This window comes from Epinephelus moara, chromosome 10 (genome assembly GCF_006386435.1).
Source record: "Epinephelus moara isolate mb chromosome 10, YSFRI_EMoa_1.0, whole genome shotgun sequence".
Lineage (NCBI taxonomy): Eukaryota > Metazoa > Chordata > Actinopteri > Perciformes > Serranidae > Epinephelus > Epinephelus moara.
In genome coordinates, this window is record NC_065515.1 from 6,016,174 (window position 1) to 6,034,810 (window position 18,637).

At 41.1% G+C, this 18,637-nt stretch overlaps 2 protein-coding genes across 9 annotated transcripts in view; both read left to right on the forward strand.

Annotated features, from left to right (window-relative positions):
• LOC126397199 (chymotrypsin-like elastase family member 3B) overlaps positions 1 to 9,147 on the forward strand; it is a 77,465-nt gene extending 68,318 nt beyond the window's left edge. For 4 of the 5 annotated variants that reach the window (XM_050055792.1, XM_050055791.1, XM_050055795.1 and 1 more), the window contains one exon: positions 8,384 to 9,147. In XM_050055792.1, the coding sequence (XP_049911749.1) occupies positions 8,384 to 8,416 (33 nt within the window). In that variant the 3' untranslated portion in view covers positions 8,417 to 9,147. Of the gene's footprint in view, positions 1 to 100; positions 239 to 8,383 lie in introns of those variants that run through there. The other variant, XM_050055794.1, reaches the window with a different exon arrangement.
• LOC126397198 (sodium-dependent phosphate transport protein 2B-like) lies at positions 8,505 to 17,895 on the forward strand. 4 transcript variants are annotated; one of them, XM_050055790.1, is made up of 13 exons: positions 8,505 to 8,569; positions 11,008 to 11,055; positions 11,144 to 11,269; positions 11,351 to 11,479; positions 11,644 to 11,787; positions 11,893 to 12,004; positions 12,431 to 12,626; positions 13,108 to 13,203; positions 13,476 to 13,587; positions 14,119 to 14,286; positions 14,566 to 14,682; positions 14,779 to 14,903; positions 16,352 to 17,895. In XM_050055790.1, exons 2-13 carry the CDS (start codon positions 11,010 to 11,012, stop codon positions 16,898 to 16,900), a joined length of 1,920 nt encoding a protein of 639 aa, XP_049911747.1. In that variant the 5' UTR covers positions 8,505 to 8,569; positions 11,008 to 11,009; the 3' UTR covers positions 16,901 to 17,895. The 4 variants fall into 4 exon arrangements, with proteins under 4 accessions (XP_049911747.1, XP_049911744.1, XP_049911746.1 ...); XM_050055787.1 differs by lacking the exon at positions 8,505 to 8,569 and adding an exon at positions 10,445 to 10,496; XM_050055789.1 differs by lacking the exon at positions 8,505 to 8,569 and adding an exon at positions 10,533 to 10,631.
• Positions 17,896 to 18,637: the final 742 nt, after the last annotated feature.

Consider the following 18,637-nt stretch of genomic DNA (forward strand, 5'->3'; position numbering starts at 1 on the left):
TCAGACTTGTTGTCTTGCTGTAGAGGTACAGACATGTACGGCACTCAAGTGTCACTAACATGAAAATGTCATGTATCAATAAGTGATATTCTCTCTTCAGGTCATGCTGCAATACTGAGGAACAACTGGACACCAGTTGATCAATAATGAGGTCTCAAATCTAAATATTTTCTCTATTAATTTTTAGTTTCACATGAGCGTCAGACAAAACAAAATGTCTGTTAGTGCTGAAAAGAATAGAAAAAGATAAATACTTTTCATTCAGTACAATAAACGTTTGTGTTTCTTATCAGCGTGCCTCTGGTTGTAAATTATTGGACCTGCGTTTTAATCAGTCACCAAATTTTTGTGTTTAATTTAAATCACAAACAAACCACAACTGTTTATTTCAAAGCACCGCAGCAGCAAGAATCAAACAAAAATCTGCATTTTTCACGAGAAAAGTGCGGAAAAATTCCCCATCTCTGTAAAAATGCACCGTTCCACTTCATATTTCATCCCCCCCTCACTGCTGTGTGATAAGAAGAGTGAGGAATGGCTGCCCATCAGCGTGTGTGGAGGACTTATGAATCAGTATTTCCTATCAATCATCGCCAAGGTCGGCCAAGTGTCGGCGCTGGTGAACATACTGTCTGATGCACCCAGGTGGGAGCTGAGCTGGAGAGCAGCAACTCACATCAGATAAATAGCAGCAATAGGTTACCTTGATGCACGACCTCAGCAGTCTGCTGCGTCAGATAACACAGCATTTTGAGCCGCTTCACACAAACACACATCCAGTTTGTGACCGCAGACTTTGCTATTTTTAGTGTATGATCATACACAAGGGTACACAGCAGAAAGTACTGGCATCAAAACACATTTAAAGACTCATTATGCAGACAGAATACTATATATTATTGAATTTTAGTAAACTATTTGAGAGCTTATATTCTGTATTATTCAAATACTGTGTTTATTCTGTTAAACCAAACACTGAGACACAGTGATGGGTGATGTTCTGCTTCAAACTATGACATGAGGACAAACCATCTGGCATTTATCTGTCCCCATCTGCTGGTAGATGTGGGAACCTGCTCAGTCCTGACAGCATCACAGCAGCTCCATCCAGTGGAGAGACAAGAAGACAGACAGACCAACAATGGTAACTGCCGTGATTTCTAACACAGACATCAGGCACATAAACTCTTATGCTGGACATATATGACATTTAAACAAAAGCGTAATTACTCACAGGGAATTTCAGAAATGTGTCCATCTCACTTTGACAGTTTTAATTTATTTTACTCGCAACATCTTTTTGAATATCGTCCTCCGACTGTCCGGCCGTCATAGTCCAGATGTGACAAGCAGGTTTAAAATATTGATGCTCTTTTAAACTACCTTAAAATATTACAGCACACTCACAGCAGTCACTTTAAAGTCACTGTAGGTGACATTCGGAGCATTAATACAGCAGCAAACAACTATCTGAAGTACTGGCATCCTGAGCAGAGAATGACGCCACGCTCCCTCTTTGTGTTGTGTTGTAATCTGAGCTTCTTCATTCCTTATTGTGTTAACCAGTCTGGCCGTATGTGGATAATGGTGCATATTTCAAATGGAATCAAAATCAAATCAAGTTTATTTATAGAGCACATTTAAAAACAACCACAGTTGACCAAAGTGCTGTACAAATTAAAAGAATGACATGCAGGTATAAAGCAATGAAACATGTACACAAATATAAAACAGAATAACACCAGTACGAACAATTACATACGTAGAAGGATTATAAAATACTAAAATAAATGCCACTGAAAACATGTACGTTTTAAGATTTGACGGAAAGGTGTCAGTGGAGGGGGAGCATTTGGTTGAGATTTGAAGGCTGTCCAGAGCTTTGGTGCAGTGACCACAAAGGTACGACGTCCCCTCACCCACCAGCCTCGACAGTTAAATGACAGTGTTCTGAGGATCTAAGAGGTCAGGAGTTGGAGTAGGGGCAGAGGAGTTCAGTAGTATACGAGGGTGACAGCTCATGTATGGCTTTGAAAACACAAAAGAACTTTAAAATGAATCCTGTATTTGACAGGTAGCCAGTGCAGGGACGCCAGCACTGGTGTAATGCTGTCTCTCTTTCTGGCACCAGTGAGGAGTCTCGCTGCAGCGTTCTGCACCAGCTGCAGGTGAGACAATGATGACTGGCCAACACCCTGAGAGTTGCAATATTTGTAATCTCTGTCGCTCTGCACTGCGCTCATACGGCGGTTACTGCTGATAACGCCATCCTAACCCACGGTGGTGGGACGGCGTTGTCAGGGAAGCTTCACGCCCAGCCTTAAATCCCCTCCTGGTTAACAATCACTACATTTACATGGACAAAACATTCTGGTTATTTCCCTTATTCTGAAGAAGACAATATTCCTACTGTGCTGTTTACATGACTAATAAAGAGGAATATTCTGATATTCCTGTTCACATACATACTCTGATTAATGTGCCCTCAACACATCAAAATATAGCAAAGTAAAACAGCTGGAGCTGCTTGTGTCATTTTGCTTCTTTGTGTCTGAATAGGATTTTGTCAGTTTTCCACCAGTGGAGGACTTGTTTAACTGTGTGAACACAGCCTCCGTCTGTCATTCCTTCAACACTTTATTGAAAAGGTTGGTGTTGGGATGCTTGCACATATCTACAACGTGTTAGTAGGGTTAGGGTTAGTCTTTCATAATGTTTAAAAGTAGGGGTGTTTCTGCTTGTGACCAGAAATGTTACTGCAGCTGCGAGTTGATTTGTGTACAGCATGAGAGCTGACTGTAAACAGACTGTGTGTTGCAAACTGCAGTAAAACCCCCAGTTGAGTTGCATATGACAAATGTGCCATGTACACGTCCAAACAATGAGATTAAAATGCAAATCGGAAAATGCTGAATTTGGAAAAAGGCCTACTTCGAAATATCCAAACGTAATATGCTGTTTACATGACCTGTATCAAATTCAGAATAGTTAGTTAGCTGCCGCCACCTCCATGTTGAGAACCAGGTGTAGACAATCCTGCCCCAGACTCAATAGTTACTGTATGCTCTAAATGTTGCACTCAGCTGCTTCAGTCAGTCTTGCTTGAGAACTTGCATTTTGCCCTGGGCTTTGCCTCTCAGGCTACATTCAGTGTGCCGTGAGGAGCCCAAAGGGAGCGCCTGCAGACACAGCTCTGGGCTGAAAGGGAAGCCTCTGAATGTTTGTCTGATAAAGAGGCATCTGTGGGTTTAGTTCGAGTCACTATTCTCCTGAAAGATGGTAGTTTTTTTAACATTAGGCAAAGGTGAGGTGGGAGAGCACATTTTGTAGTGAAGATGCAAATGCAACATAAACTGTCACATATCAGTCTCTACCAGGGCAAGGAAACATGATTTTAGGTGTTATTAGTGAATTAACAATACAGCAGAGGATTACATAGCATTTGTATTTTATTTTTGTCTTGTTATACCATAAAAGACGCTCTATAACCAATGTGTGTTTTGCTGGATAGAATTAAATATTAAAGTAACAAAACGTAAAGATAAGATAATGAAATCCTTTCACCCCAAAAATGTCAAAGTACTTCATGCTGACACAGTACTGTAAATTATCAGAATACTATTGTATGATTCTGTTTGAATTGTTAATGATTATATCGTCAGTGGTTCAGTGTGTCAGAAGGGTCACGAGACCCCGGCTGATACTCAGCATCACCTTTGTGCTTCACTGCACAATAAACTATATGTAAGAGTACAGAGTCAGAGGGCGTTGCTTCAGGAGCAGCTCTCTGCCGCTCAGAAACCCTGACGAGTTTCAGTTTGTACAACAAGTATTCCACCCGTCATAAACTGATTTGATTAAGCTCTGTAGCCATCAGTATTTATATGAATACAGCATTAGATTTCAGAGGGGGGGTCAAAGTCAGTGTTTTGCAAGTCACATGTCTTTGCACTCAAGTCCCAAATCAAGACAGGCAAGTCCAGAGTCGAGTCCTAAACTTTGAGTTTCATGTCTTAGGGTGCATTCACACCAGGATAGTCCAGGGACTCGGTTCGATTGGGCAGGGTATGCTGAAAAATTTCACACTTTCATTTGGTTCGGTTCACTTTCACACTGCACTTTTTAAAGCGGACCAAACTGCCTGGACAACGTCACGCAGTTACAACTGCTGCTCATTCGGGGGCGGTATTGCCCGAAACGACCACTGACCAGAAAGAAAAAAAGCACGAGGAAGAAGAAAACCCGGCTCATCAATTGGCCAGGACCGAAAACGGAAATCCATCCCCTTCAGGCTGCAGCCAGCAACTGTGATATACAGTATAGTCCTCTGACCATATATCAGTAAGCGCCTGCACCTCCTCGATACTCCACGTCTGCCCACAAGACATTTTCCAACTTTTACTTTTTTTTACCTCTGCTTCTCCCAGTTCGCGATGTTGGCTTTGTTTTTTTTCTACCCAAAATACCCTGCACTCTACGTCACTTCCTCTATTTGGTTCACTTCCTGTCTTTGGTTCGCTGGATACCATTATAATTTCCCATTATAAGCGAACTGCACCAGGGTTCACTTATAAGTGAACTGAGACTCCCAGTTTTCAAGCGGACCAGAGTTCGAATGAGCATTCACACCACTCCAAACGAACTATCCGTGAAAGTGGACCAGGTTGCGTTTAAAGCGGACCAAATAGCGCCAGTGTGAATGCGTCCTTAGACAAGTCATAATGTAATGTAATGCCACTTTAACACAGGAGTAATATTAAACTTACAAAAACAATGAATGATTTATTTATTTGTTAAAACAAAGTTGTTGCTTCTACTTATGGAATTTTCCACCTGCACGTTTTGTATACTGCAATTTGTTTCTTGTTGACCTGCCATAGTTTTTTTACACTTACGAAAATTATCGTTGGTTTAATTTTTTTGTCAAATGGCACTCACTCAACGTAACGTTAGTTCTTTATGATTCTCTCGTGCAACTTGGCTGGGTGCTGTCGGATTGGTTCAAACAAAGTGGATCATATGAGGAGATGAGAAGAAATTAATTAAATCGCAGCACATGTTTTAAGTTACATACTTTTTAATCTTTGGGGGAAGGTATCATGTTTTTCTAGGTCAAAAGGCTTCAGTCCAAATGAATTTATAACTCACTGATATCAAAAGCGGGTATTGGTTAGCATTGTCGCCTCACAGCAAGAGAGTTTCTGATTTGAACCCAGGGTGGGGGAGTCCTTCTGTGCAGAGTTTGCATGTTCTCCCCGTGTCAGCGCGGGTTTCCTCCAGGTACTCCAGCTTCCTCCCTCAGTCCAAAGACATGCGGGTTAATTGGTGACTCTAAATTGTCCATAGGTGTGAATATGAGTGTGAATGGTTGTCTGTCTCTATGTGTCAGCCCTGTGATAGTCTGGTGACCTGTCCAGGGTGTACCCTGCCTCTGAGTCCAACCCCCCTGTGACCCCCAACAGGATAAGCAAATTGAGAAAATGAATAAATGAATGAAAAAGTTGAAATTCATTAAATTTATGACTCAAGTCATGTGACTCGAGTCCACTTCTTTGAAAGACATTAATATGTCCTGGCAGTATCAGAACCTACAGAGGCAGTATGTGACATTCCTTCTGCAAACATTAACCACACTTTGGTGGAAGGTGGTTTCCCAGTATTTCAACACGTCCATATGCCAAACGTAACCCTGCAGTGAAAGTGGCTGTCTGTGTTGTCAAAGGTCAAGGTGGACGATGATGATGATGAAGATGATGATGCCATGAGTCAACATGATATTTTCTTCTAACCCTCAAACTGAAACATGGTTTTAATGTTTCTTTAATGTGTCAAAGGACCAAACCTGAAGACAGACTTTCCATCACATGCAGAGTCACAGACACTTTGATACTGTAGCCGCCGTGTCTCGCCACCTTCAGATACTCAACCAGTTTGGACGAGTTCTAACAGTTGAGCTTTATGGTTTTATTGCAGCTCAGCCTACTCAAAGCGTAGTACTACAGGGTGGCCCCCGAGGGTAACGACAGTGCAAACAGTTTGACCCTCTGTGGACTGTGCCAGCATGGCAGATACTGCAAGTGGCATCAACTCAGTGACCTCACAGGCAATGATTGACTCCGGTACCATAACACTTCTCAGAAGGAAAACAAAACATTTAAGACGCAGTCAGCGGGGCAGAGGAGAAGACAGTTTAATGTTTGGCACAGGGAGGAGGGATCATGAGATTTAGAGAATGGTGTGTTTTCTATAAAAAGAGATCACGCCCACATTTCAGATGAAAAAAATACATAATTACAGGCATAACTGTAAAGTATTTTGATTAGCGTGTGGGCGGAGGGGCAATGAAAGCAGCGTTCCAAAGGTTAAAGGTAAGACTCAGCTGATCTTTCCATCGTATGTGGGTCTTCTTCTGAAGTCACATGGTGACGAAGCGTTGCATCAAACCTAATGGGTTTGTCAATAAATAACCAGGAGGGCTGTACGGTAGAACCACTTTAAGATGCTCCTTTTATCTCCACCGTGTGGTGCGCTGTGAGTCGAGCTCGTCTCATGCACAGATCGTGTCATATTACTGTGTGCACTGTGTGGAGGTCAAGGTCAGAACCACTGCTGGAACCAATCAAATACATATCACATAATATTATTGGCCATAACTGCACAGAAGCTGAGCCTGCGGGCGTCGGCACACTCAGTCAGTTATTAGTAATCTGTGATAAATAGTTATATAATCAATAATCAGCTATGTGCTGTGCCTGCTTTTTATATGGTTTATCTGCAAATAATTAGCAGCCTGTAATTACTGCTGCTGAAATACTGTTCGAAGAAATAATAAAGATTTCATGGTGATTAATTATTTATTCTCAACAGGCAATATACATTTAAAAAAAAAAAAAAAAAAAAAAAAAAAAAAAAAAAAAAAAAAAAAAGCTGGTTTATCTGGTTTATGTTGATTAAGAAAAATATATAAAAAGATTTAGAGCAGAAATATTTGATCAAATAAAATAAAATCAACACATCAACATGTATTTTTTGTCTTTATACACAGTTTGTTCAGGAACTTTTTAACATGGTGCTGCTGTCTCTATATAAACCTGTGTGTTCACCAGTAAAAATAAAATTATTTGGAATATTTAATTTTTCACAATTTAATTTTCAGTATTCAGAATGTAAAAAAAAAACAAGAATATCCACATCATAAAAGGTATGGAAGATTCTGATGTGTATGGAAGCAGTTAAGAGACAGAAGTATTTACATTTTAATACTTAATATTAAAATTAAAAAATGTCTGAATCTGCTCTTTTATAGCATTGGAATATTTTACGTTGAAAACCATGTTATTTAATATATTTTTCCTGAATTAAGCTTTGATATGAAAATCTGAAATTTCTTGACTTGCAGTTTCAAAAGCTGAATTTAAAGCAGCTGTGCGGAACTTTATGTTTTCGTTGATTATAGCGCCCCCTTTGGTCGAAGCAGTATGACACCCACAGCTTGGTGTCGTAAAATCTCGACTGCAACCGGCAGTTACCACATGCATTTGTTTTGGAGAGCGAAAGGAAAATCATAAATGTTCTGGTGTAGCTCTGGATTTCTTATAAACTGAGGACAACTGCCTGCTGTGTATTTGTGTTCATGGTCACAGTCACAGATAATTTTGTGGCGTTTGTTGTAACGTTACTAGACAAAAGCGGTTCACATCAGCTAACGTTACATTTAGCTTGCTTATAACTTCCATGTCGTCACATATTGAAGTGAAACAACAATCAAATTCAATATTTTGTTTAGATTTTGGTGAAATTTGCAACTAAACATTTAAGTTCAAAATTTTCTGAAGAACAGAACATATTTGCTTTCCTAGATATTTTACTTTTTTTCACGTAGAAATTTGTGACATAGCTCTCCACTGGATTTTCTGTTGTAATTAATAAATCAACATTAGTTAAGAAATGTGTTTTTGCAGGTCTGTTACCTGACGTTTATTCCTCTATAATTACTTTCTATGATCATCCACAGTGATATTTCTGATGTGTTTAAAAATGTGTTGGTGAGTGTCCTTTGCAGACTGATAGTTTCATTATATTGTGTTTGATTAAACAATCAGCAGATTTTGGTTTTTGGAGTGAGTATTTTAATTCCTTGTTTGTAGGTGCAGTTGTTTTGCTGAACACTGCTCTCATTATATTACTGCCTGTGTAGTAAAGTCTTACAGTGTAATGCTAGTTGTTTATGAGCTGTTGTTTTGAAGCCAGATGACACAGGATCAGTTTACAATATCAGCTTGCCGTCTATCCCTCAAGGCAAATCAAGCGAATTGAAATAACAAAGAATTTGTTCTCTAGTTGTTTTATTTAATGGAGATAACTGGTGTGTTTCCGTTTGTAGGCTGGTGATGAAAGGAGGAGAAGACGAGTGTGACAGGCTTTCAGACGTGCATCTAAGAGGCCCAGAGGGATCTGAATCTCTCATAAAACTACCTCTGATGACCAAAGTAGATTAAATGCATCATGCGGGACTCTTAAGGCAGCCTTTGGAGCTCAATTTCAGAGGGAAACATCATCTCTAAAGTGTGTGAGTGAGCATGTTCTGCTGAAACACCAACACAAGTCTCACATTTATCATAAACTCAGCCGCTGCTCTGATCGCTGACCGTGTAACACCCGGCCAAATCAGGTAAATATTCCATACCAAACATGCGCTATCATCATCATCACTATCAACAGATCTGCCTCTTTAAAGTTTAACTTTGTGAACTCCTTTTAGTGCGGCTCTAAATCTGCAGTGATTGTTTTATTGCGCTTTGGGAGTACCTGAAACATCATTCTGGCTTAATCATTGACTCAAATTCACACCATTTAGTTTAGATGTAAGATGCCATGTTGTTACAGTCATATCTCAGCCATATCTCTCACTATAAACTCAGACTAATAAGCAATAAATGTGTGCACATACGAGTGTGTGTGTGTATGTGCATGCATGCTCAGGCCTGTGTGAAGACAGTGGGTAAAGTTAAGGCAGATAACTAGAGCTGTACATTAGCTGTCTGAAAGTGTTTTTGTGTTACAGTGGTGTTTGTGAACGCTCAGACTGGTGACAGTACATGACCAGTGAGCCCATTATGATAAATTGAACTTTTAATTTACCTGACATTAAATTCCTCTTTTGCAACGTGACTTTATTTTGCTTGATCTTCTGTGTTTTCTGTCTGTAACTATGTGATTTTATTTACGCTGTTGACTGTCTTGGCCGGGTTAATCAAAATAGGACTCACTGGGTTAAATAAAGGTCAATTTATTTATTTAAATGTGTGTAGAATTCCATGGAACATTTAATGATAACTTGCAAAGACCAAAAGTGGATTTATACTTTTTAAAAAAAGTAAAATAAATCTATTTGTGACTTTTCATTGCAGCTAACGGTCCTTATGTGGACATGAGATGTGGTTTTCCTTCTAATATCATTTAATTTAAATGTTTTTAGCGCCCAGAAATGATGAAAATATCCAGTATTCAGTGTTGCGGAGTAACTAATTACACAAAATAATTTTAATTGTAATTTGTTACAGTCAATGAGAAGAAATATGCAATTTAAATGCAGTTACTCATCAAAATGTTGCATCCAAATTTATTTCAGTAAAATGTTAATAAGTTGAATATAACATTCAGTACATTTCTTTGCATCTTTTCATTCTGCAGGAACATCTATTTTTTTTTCATGTTTTAGCTTTATTGCCAAGTTACATTACTTTGATTAAGTATTTAAAATAGCTGCTTACTTATTACATTTTTAACAGAGTAACCAGTGATCTGTACCTGATTACATTTCAAAACCTTCCCATCACTGCCTGTGTTTCACAAAAAAAATTAACTGAAAATAAAGTAAAATTAGAAAAAGCAATGCATTTATTTTGTGTAAAAGTATCTGGTGACCTCTAAAAAATGTGTTGCAACCCAAAAACTTTTCTCTCCTGCCCAAAAAACACTGAAGAAATCAGAAGAAGTGCAGCTCCGTTTCCAACCACCAGGGGGCAGCTCTCTTAAATGCATTACACTGGTGCACTACCTGAACATGCAGTCACCTGTGGCTTCAACTAAAGTCTGTAGACAAGTGCTCACCTAAAATATGATGTTATATATGTACAGCATGATTTTATTTTTTAGCTATAATCCCACTAAAGTCGATCAACATGTTATTAATGTAAAAATCTGGCAATAAAAGAAGAAACTCCAGTTTTGCATTCAACATAAACACTGTGTCTCAGTTCAGCTCTGCTCTCGTGAAGAATCAAATCATTACTCAGGTTTAATCAATCGCAGTGTGTCCCACATACAGATGCACCTCACAGCCACCTGTACTCTGCACATGTGTGTTCGACCTTTGAACCGAGAGCAACATGTGTGTGCTCTGTGCGCCGCTATAAAAGGCGCGCTCAGTGTGCAGGAGAGCAACAGGTAACCCAGGTGAAGCCTCCCACTCAGCGCTCAGAGCTTTGCTGCAGGTGCGTACACACCGACATCACCGCTGCTCTTATCCTCATGTGAAGAGGGGCCGCATGGTCGCATGTCTGCAGGCGAAGTGACTGTGACCGAGGACGTTTGTGGAAGTTGATTTGAGGACCCAGAGAGGCGCGAGAGTGTGTGACACATGATATTTAACATGTGGGAATAACGTGTTTCTGTTGTGTGTGTCTGCGTTTTTAGGCGTGCTATTTTTCTATTTAATTCTTCATATTTAGTTCCAGTTGATCAGCCATGACGGTGATGAAGCTGAGGCTGTCAGTATAGAATATTATTGTGTTATAATGACTGTTCCACAGATTGTATGGAGGCTAAAGTTATTGTTAGTTTTTGACCTGCACAGACAGAACATGGACATTATTCCCTCTTCATCAACTTAAACTTTAGCTCCAACCTCTTCTTTCTCACTTAATTTTGTGTAACACATGTATCTGACTTGCTTTATTTATTGATTGATTTATGATTTATTGTACTTTTCCCTTCCTCACACAGTCATGACTCCAAGACCTCAAGTGGGGACTGATTCCCCTCCAGCTCTCGGTACGTCCTTTCCTCTTGGATACTTTGCTGCTTAAACTGTGTTGTTGCCACCTTTTCTAACATCCCCTCCTTATTACGCCTCTATCAGATGACAAAACTTCAGGTAAAGATGCGGCCATCTTGCCGGCGTACTCCACCGTGGACCTTGTGAATGAGGATCAAGATGATCCCTGGGATCTCCCCGAGCTCAAAGACACTGGGGTCAAGTGGTCAGGTGAGGCAGCTCGCCTGTTTCTGCACAGTGTGGACACCTTGACAGAACCTGACTCTGACTGAGCAGTGTTTTTCCTTACAGAGCTGGATACAAAGGGAAAGATTATGAGAGTGCTGACGGCTCTTGTAAAGGCAGTTCTGCTGCTTGGACTCCTTTACCTGTTTATCTGCTCGCTGGATGTTCTCAGTTCTGCTTTCCAGCTCGTCGGAGGTAATTTAATATCTTGGATCTTTATCAGCACCCATCACTGCACATTTAGATGATTTCCCTGATAATGCCAGGTCCAACAGAGAGCTGCTTATGTAATGTGCACGGAGAGCTGTGTTTTTAACCTGAGGGTGTGTGTGTGTCTCTGTGTGTGTCTTTGTGTGCAGGCAAAGCTGCTGGTGACATCTTCCAGGACAATGTTATATTGTCCAACCCTGTGGCCGGGCTGGTGATCGGGGTGTTAGTCACAGTGCTGGTGCAGAGCTCCTCCACCTCCTCCTCTATTGTGGTCAGCATGGTGTCCTCAGGATGTAAGCAGCAGCACTCACGCACACACTCGGCATTTATCGACGTCTCTACTCAGACACATGCATGGATGTTGAGTGCGTTAATATAATGGCACTTGTATTCCTCAGTGCTGGACGTCCAGTCTGCAGTGCCGATCATCATGGGTGCCAACATTGGAACATCGGTCACCAACACTATTGTGGCCATGATGCAGGCGGGAGACCGAAATGAGTTCCGCAGGTAAATCAGAGCGTGTGATGATAAAGACAGGACACATATAAGGGGGTGATCACACAGAAATGAGATGCTAGAAATGCAGACGCTTCAAAGACGCTTGAAACGGTAGAAGCGCTTATTCAATGCACGCTAGCTACTGGTGTCTGGCGCTCAAAAAGTTGAAAATATTTTAACTTTTCAGCGTCTACGCGTGTCTAAAAAAGAAGCGTCTACAAAAACGCACATCTAAAAAGACGCCGGAAAAATGGGCGTCTAAAAAGACACTTGAACGTGGGTCAGACGCGTCGTATCATAGGAAAACAATGGTTTTAGTGGCGTCGCGTCTCTAGAGTCTCATTTCTGTGTGATCGCCCCCTAAGGCTGCAGCAGAACAATAACTGCAGGAACAGTGTCTGGTGCATGGTCAAGAGTGTGTTCCTTCACTTTCAGGGCCTTTGCTGGTGCTACAGTCCACGATTTCTTCAACTGGCTGTCTGTGCTGATTCTTCTGCCCCTGGAGGCCGCCACAGGGGTTCTGTACAAACTCACTCACCTCGTGATCGAATCCTTCAACATCCAGACCGGAGAGGACGCCCCCGACCTGCTCAACGTCATCACAGACCCTCTGACCGACTCCATCATCCAGGTAGAGTCGATGGCATTGAAGTTATCAAGAAATACGCTCATGCAACGGATTAGTGCCTGACAGATCATGTTACGGACTGAGATAAAGTTACGTAGGCCCTAAGAGACATGGTTGACCATCTTTAGTTTGAGGCAAGTAAAGTTACGAAGGTTAGGTTTAGGAAAAGAAACATGGTCACAGCGTACCCTAAAACAACTCTAGTGTACTTGGTTTCAGACAGTTGCAAACAGTGAGGGAAAGTCCTGTAATTTTTGACCAACCTGCTTCTTTACCTGCACAACTTCCTTATTTACTCCCGTCAGTGCTTTGGTCACATGATCGCAGCCTTACCCTTTCCATTGGTTGTACACAACTCACTGGCTCATGATTATCTACAGATTGTGCTGCACTACCTTTCATAGGAAAATGTGCATGACATCAGCCTGAACGTTAATATAAAGATCTTTGTTTTAAAGGTGTGTTTACATTTGTGTTTTCTCAGCTGGACAAATCTGTGATCACTGGCATCGCCACTGGTGACGCAGCAGCCAGAAACAAGAGTCTGATCAAAGTGTGGTGCAAAACCAAGGTCAACACGGTAAGAAACCAACAGGAGCTGCATCACGTGCATAAATTATTAGTTTGCCACACAGAAGCAGTGAAAACACATGATAAAGCTATGGTTAGCTCTGCTTTCTTCCTGTTAATGATTGATATTGTCCTTGTTGTATTGTGACCGCAGTGATCGTGTTGTTAGATCATGCTTTGAAGGTGTGTCATTTTATAAAAGGGGGGATGTTACGTGTGATCATTTAAAGATTATCATGGCTGCATTAAACTTGTTTTTTGTCCTTTGATCTTTTCTCTCAGACTTTCTGGAACGAAACAGTGGTGAACTGCACTGCTGGTGCCGTCTGCTGGGAGGAAGGAAACGAGACCATGACCCAGATGAACTTCACTTGGATTAAATACGAGGAGAAATGTAAGCGTGCCTGCACCAGTGAATAACCACAGTTGGGGGAAAAAAGAACATTTACAAAGCAATTTGGATTATCTGATCCGCTGAAGCTCAGTGATATACGAGACACAACAACCTACTTCATCCAGACCCTCTGAAGTCCGGACAATGACTACCTTTGAGTCGTTACAGTGACTCAGCTAATACCCTCTCTTGACCCGTCTACCTGCTCAATAGGTCTATTCATGCAGCCTCGTTGAAGCACCTGAGTGCCACATGACCATAAAACGGTCAAAGTATTCTGACCTCGGTTAAATGTAATGCTTTTTTGCCTGGTTAAAGGTTTTTGGATCTTGGTGGAGATCAGAAATTGGTTGTAAAATCACAAAGAAAGACAGTTTTTCTCCCATAAAATGCAGCTTTATCAGCTCCATTTATCAAAGAAAGGTTTGCTCTAAAGTGAGTCATTCACATGAGGCTATTTTTAGCCGCCACATAATGCTAGCCTAGAGGGGACGCTTTAATGCCAATCATCTCTTTGACCGTTCATTGCAGGCAAACACATCTTCGCCAATGCTAATTTGCCGGACCTGGCGGTGGGCCTCATCCTCCTGGCTCTGTCTTTGCTCGTCCTCTGCACCTGCCTCATCCTCATTGTCAAGCTGCTCAACTCCATGCTGAAGGGACAGGTGGCTGTGATCATCAAGAAGGTGCTCAACACAGGTAAAAGAAAAACAAAGATTCCCCCCCGCCGACTTGCTCTCTCCAGCCTGTTTGATAGTCAGCACATCTGCCTTCTGTGGTGATGCTTGATGAGCAACACAGGTACAGCCTCCCTGTTGCTTCTGGCTCGTCTCCAGGTCCACCCGTCCTGTTGCGTGACGAAGAAAGCTCAGACACAATTACTGTTGTGATAAAGACTCCGGTCGTAATGTGTGCAGTCACACTGTGCTCACTTCATCAGGTTTATTGCTCACCTCCTCTGTTTCTGTTTGACTACAGACTTCCCCTTCCCCTTTGCTTGGGTTACTGGCTACATCGCAATCTTGGTGGGAGCGGGGATGACCTTCATTGTTCAGAGCAGCTCGGTCTTTACCTCAGCTATAACTCCTCTTGTTGGTGAGTCGTCATTTACATAAAGTTTTTGCTGCAGTATCTTAAAACGTTTGCTCCAGTTACATCATGATTTATGTCTTGTCTGTCGTCTCCCACCAGGTATTGGTGTCATCAGTCTAGAGAGAGCTTATCCTCTGACTCTGGGGTCAAATATTGGTACGACAACCACTGCTATCCTCGCTGCTATGGCTAGTCCTGGAGAAACACTAGCCAACTCTCTGCAGGTAAGACGCAATAGAGCCTGTGTAACTCTTTTTAGCCATGCTAGCAGCGTGGCTTTTTGGATTGCAATGTCTTTCTGCTGCTCTGCCACTTTAGTCCAAACTGAAATATCTCAACAACTATGTGTTAAATAGCAAGGGTATTTTGTGAACACATTTGTAGTCCCCAGAGGATGAATATTGCTCACTTTGATGATCTCCTGACTTTTTCTAAAGCACCACAGAGAGATATTTTTGTGTTTTAACGAAATATTTCAACCACTTTTTGATGGATTGCAAAGAAATGCTGTAGAAATATCCATGGTCCCCAGAGGATGGATTCTCATCCTCTTGTAGGCTGCATTTAGCCAAATATTCAAAATAACAGTTGAGTGTCAGAATTGTGGATTTTATTTGCAAAAGGAAGTTGGAAATTTCCCAGTTCCCAGTTGGAAATTTCAGCTAGATGCCCGACTCGGAAAGTCAGAGGAGCCTCACCAACCCCAGCCTAAACAATCCAATATGGCTACTCTGCGCATCAACAGTAGTAAAAGCCGTAGTAGTTAACTGTCTATTAGCACTTCTGTCTTATTTGTGTCTCATTAAATCTGCCGTACACACAGTACTGTCCAACTTCCGTCTGTGGATGTTGGTACGCTGTTGATATGTGCAACTACTAGTATTGCTAATAGTGGCTAACCTGGTGTTGCTAGCAACATCTCAATTTTCCGACTTGTTGTACTGGAGCGTGGTCAGCTAAAGTCATTTCCATCTCTGACCTCCGACTTCCGAGGCACATGGAATGCAGCATAATCCTAAAAATAAACCTTTCACTTTTAAATATATAAAAATTAGTCAGCTGAAAAGATACCTTAAATAACTCGTTAGCCTCACTGCAAATTTGTAAAGGGAATGGTGTATCATCTAATACAGTGGCTCCCAAGTAGTCCAGCCTTCAGGGTCCAGTTAAAGTTAGTTAAAGGTCCACATTTAAGATAATCAACGTAATACTAGCGTTTGGCCATGATGTTGAGCTAGTGTGCTGTCTCTGTCCATTAATCATTCACTCTGCAGCGGGAAATGGCGCTTTGAAATAAAAGCTACGCGCTAGAAATTCACTGTACTTCAAAATAAAGTGTACAAATTTCAGACTGGATCCATGACCCACTTTTGGACCACAACCCACCAGTTGGGAACCACTGATCTAGCGCCATCATCAAAACTAATGACATTCCCATCAGCCCTAGCTGTGCTTTTTACTGGTAATAAACAAATGTTCGCATGCTAACACACTAAACTGTTGGGTTCACTATGGTGAACACTTTACCTGCTAAAAATCCACATGCTAGCGCTAGCATTGCGACCATGCTGATGTTAGCATTTAAATCAAAGCCTTGTCTGGTGATTGATATTTTCTATGAGCTCTGACAGTGATAACTTTATTTAACCATCATCTGTGTTTTGTTTTCTAGATTGCACTTTGTCATTTCTTCTTCAACATCATGGGTATCTTACTGTGGTATCCAATCCCCTTCATGCGGGTGCCCATCAGGTTGGCCAGAGCGCTTGGGAACCGCACGGCCAAATACCGCTGGTTTGCTGCCCTCTACCTCTTCCTGTGCTTCCTGGTTCTGCCTCTGTCTGTATTCGGCCTGTCAGTTGCTGGCTGGAAAGTCCTGGTCGGCGTTGGCGTGCCCATCATTGTGTTGGCTATCTTCTTGGTCATTGTCAACGTGATGCAGTCTCGCTGCCCGCGCTTCCTGCCCGAGTTCCTCCGCAACTGGGACTTTTTGCCCCGGCCCCTGCACTCCATGGCACCCTGGGACACTGCGGTGACCTCGCTCATGGGCTTCTGTGGCAAACACTGCTGCTGCTGCTGCAAGTGCTGCAAGTGCTGCAAAAAAACAGATGAAGACGAAAAGATGAGGAGGGACAGCAAGAAGAGTCTGGAGATGTACGATAACCCGGCCATGACGAGAGACCAGGACATGAGCGATGCTGTGAAAGCGACTCATCTTTAATATTATTAAGTTAAATCTGTATTTACGGGCGATACTCAATGCAATAATGTATTTGTAACACACCTCTCAGGCTGTGGTATGATGATGATGATTCCTCTTCAGATGATACTAAGCACTGTCATAAACACTGTCTGTCAGCACCGAGCTGGAACATGAACAGTTGTTGGACATGTCATTGTGAACCTGCTGTTTCTGGGCGTGTGATGTTTATTTTATTATGTTTCAATTTATAGTTCAGACTCACTATCTGCTTATATAACGATGGGTGGTTCCGAATGTTATGACTTGTTTTTGTATTTTTTATGATATGTGTGAGAGGTCGTTGGTTTTATTTTCAACTTTGTAACATTTAAATTTTGAAATGTTTTAATGTAGCATTTAAAATATTTGTTATTCTTCAGTATTTAAAGAAGTAGTTTGTAGAATTTAGAGGCATCTGTTGGCAAAATGGACAGTGAAACTAAATCACTGTGTTTCTGTTAGCTTAAAATGGAGTCCACCATGCTTCTACCAGACAGGGCCTTTCACGTTAGGTTGAAGTCAAGGCTTTAATAGCTTTACCTACAAGCTTAGAAAGCAACTCACAATCTGCAGCATCACCACTAGATGCCTCTAAATCCTACAAACTGCTCCTTTAAGACTTTATAATATTTGTAAATTAAAAAAATTTCTATTTTTAAAGTGGAGTTTTGTCACTTTTTTTATCCGGCACATCACTTTTATAAAGCTAACACAGGCTCAGCATGAAGTCAAAGTTATTTATAGTTACTGATTTGTCATTTTAATCAATTCATTTGATATCCAGCTCAGATATCTCTGGTCGTGTGTTTTGCACATGATAGATCAGAAGATTCATTGATTCCCTGTTAAAGTGCTAAAAGGAAATTAATTCCTGTAGCAAGTAAGATTTTTCTTTGATTTTTGATTTGCCTTTGAACAGTAACTTTGTGACTTCAGACTAAAACATCAGGCAAAGTCTGTACTGTGTAATTGGAGCAATATCTTCCAGTGGTTTTAATTCCATTTATTTTTGTAAAAGAAAATCTTTGAATAAAATGTTTTCAAAAGAAAAGGAATGACTAGTCCATGGATTCTGAAATACTCTCAGCAGGATGTGTTAAAGTTTCACCACATGGGGCTTTAATATGGTCATTAACCTGTGTGTACTACTGTCGGCTGACCTCCAGAGTCTAATCAAAGTATGTGCTCCTCCCCCACCACCACCCACGCTGCTGAAGGTCCAGGAGCAGCAGTGGACTTACTGGACACTCAGATAAAAGGGAGACTTTAGCCACGTATTTTATTGTTTAATTCATTACTTAATGATCACAAACAGTCACTTGGCGTCTTTTATCAGGACAGTGGACAATGCTGAGTTATGTAATCAATGTCAGGTCCATGTCGAAACACTCAGCTGCACACTGACGCTTTGAGTTCATTTATTTCCTCACCAAATGAGCTGTTTATTAAATAATTCACATTTTACAGAATTTAACAAATTTCTAATATCTTAATATTTAGTTATCACATTCACCCGTTTGCCAGCTTTAATGAGCAGCTTGTGTTTTTGTCACATTGCAGTTAAACAGTGTGATAATTCAGTGAGTGCATTGTTATCGTGAAACAACAAAGTGCCACACTGCTCCACGAGCCACATTTGAAAAGCTGACTAATGAACAGAGTCAGTTATAATCCACAGCAGCTGCTGTGAAAATAGTTTGTGTGTTATCAGAGTGT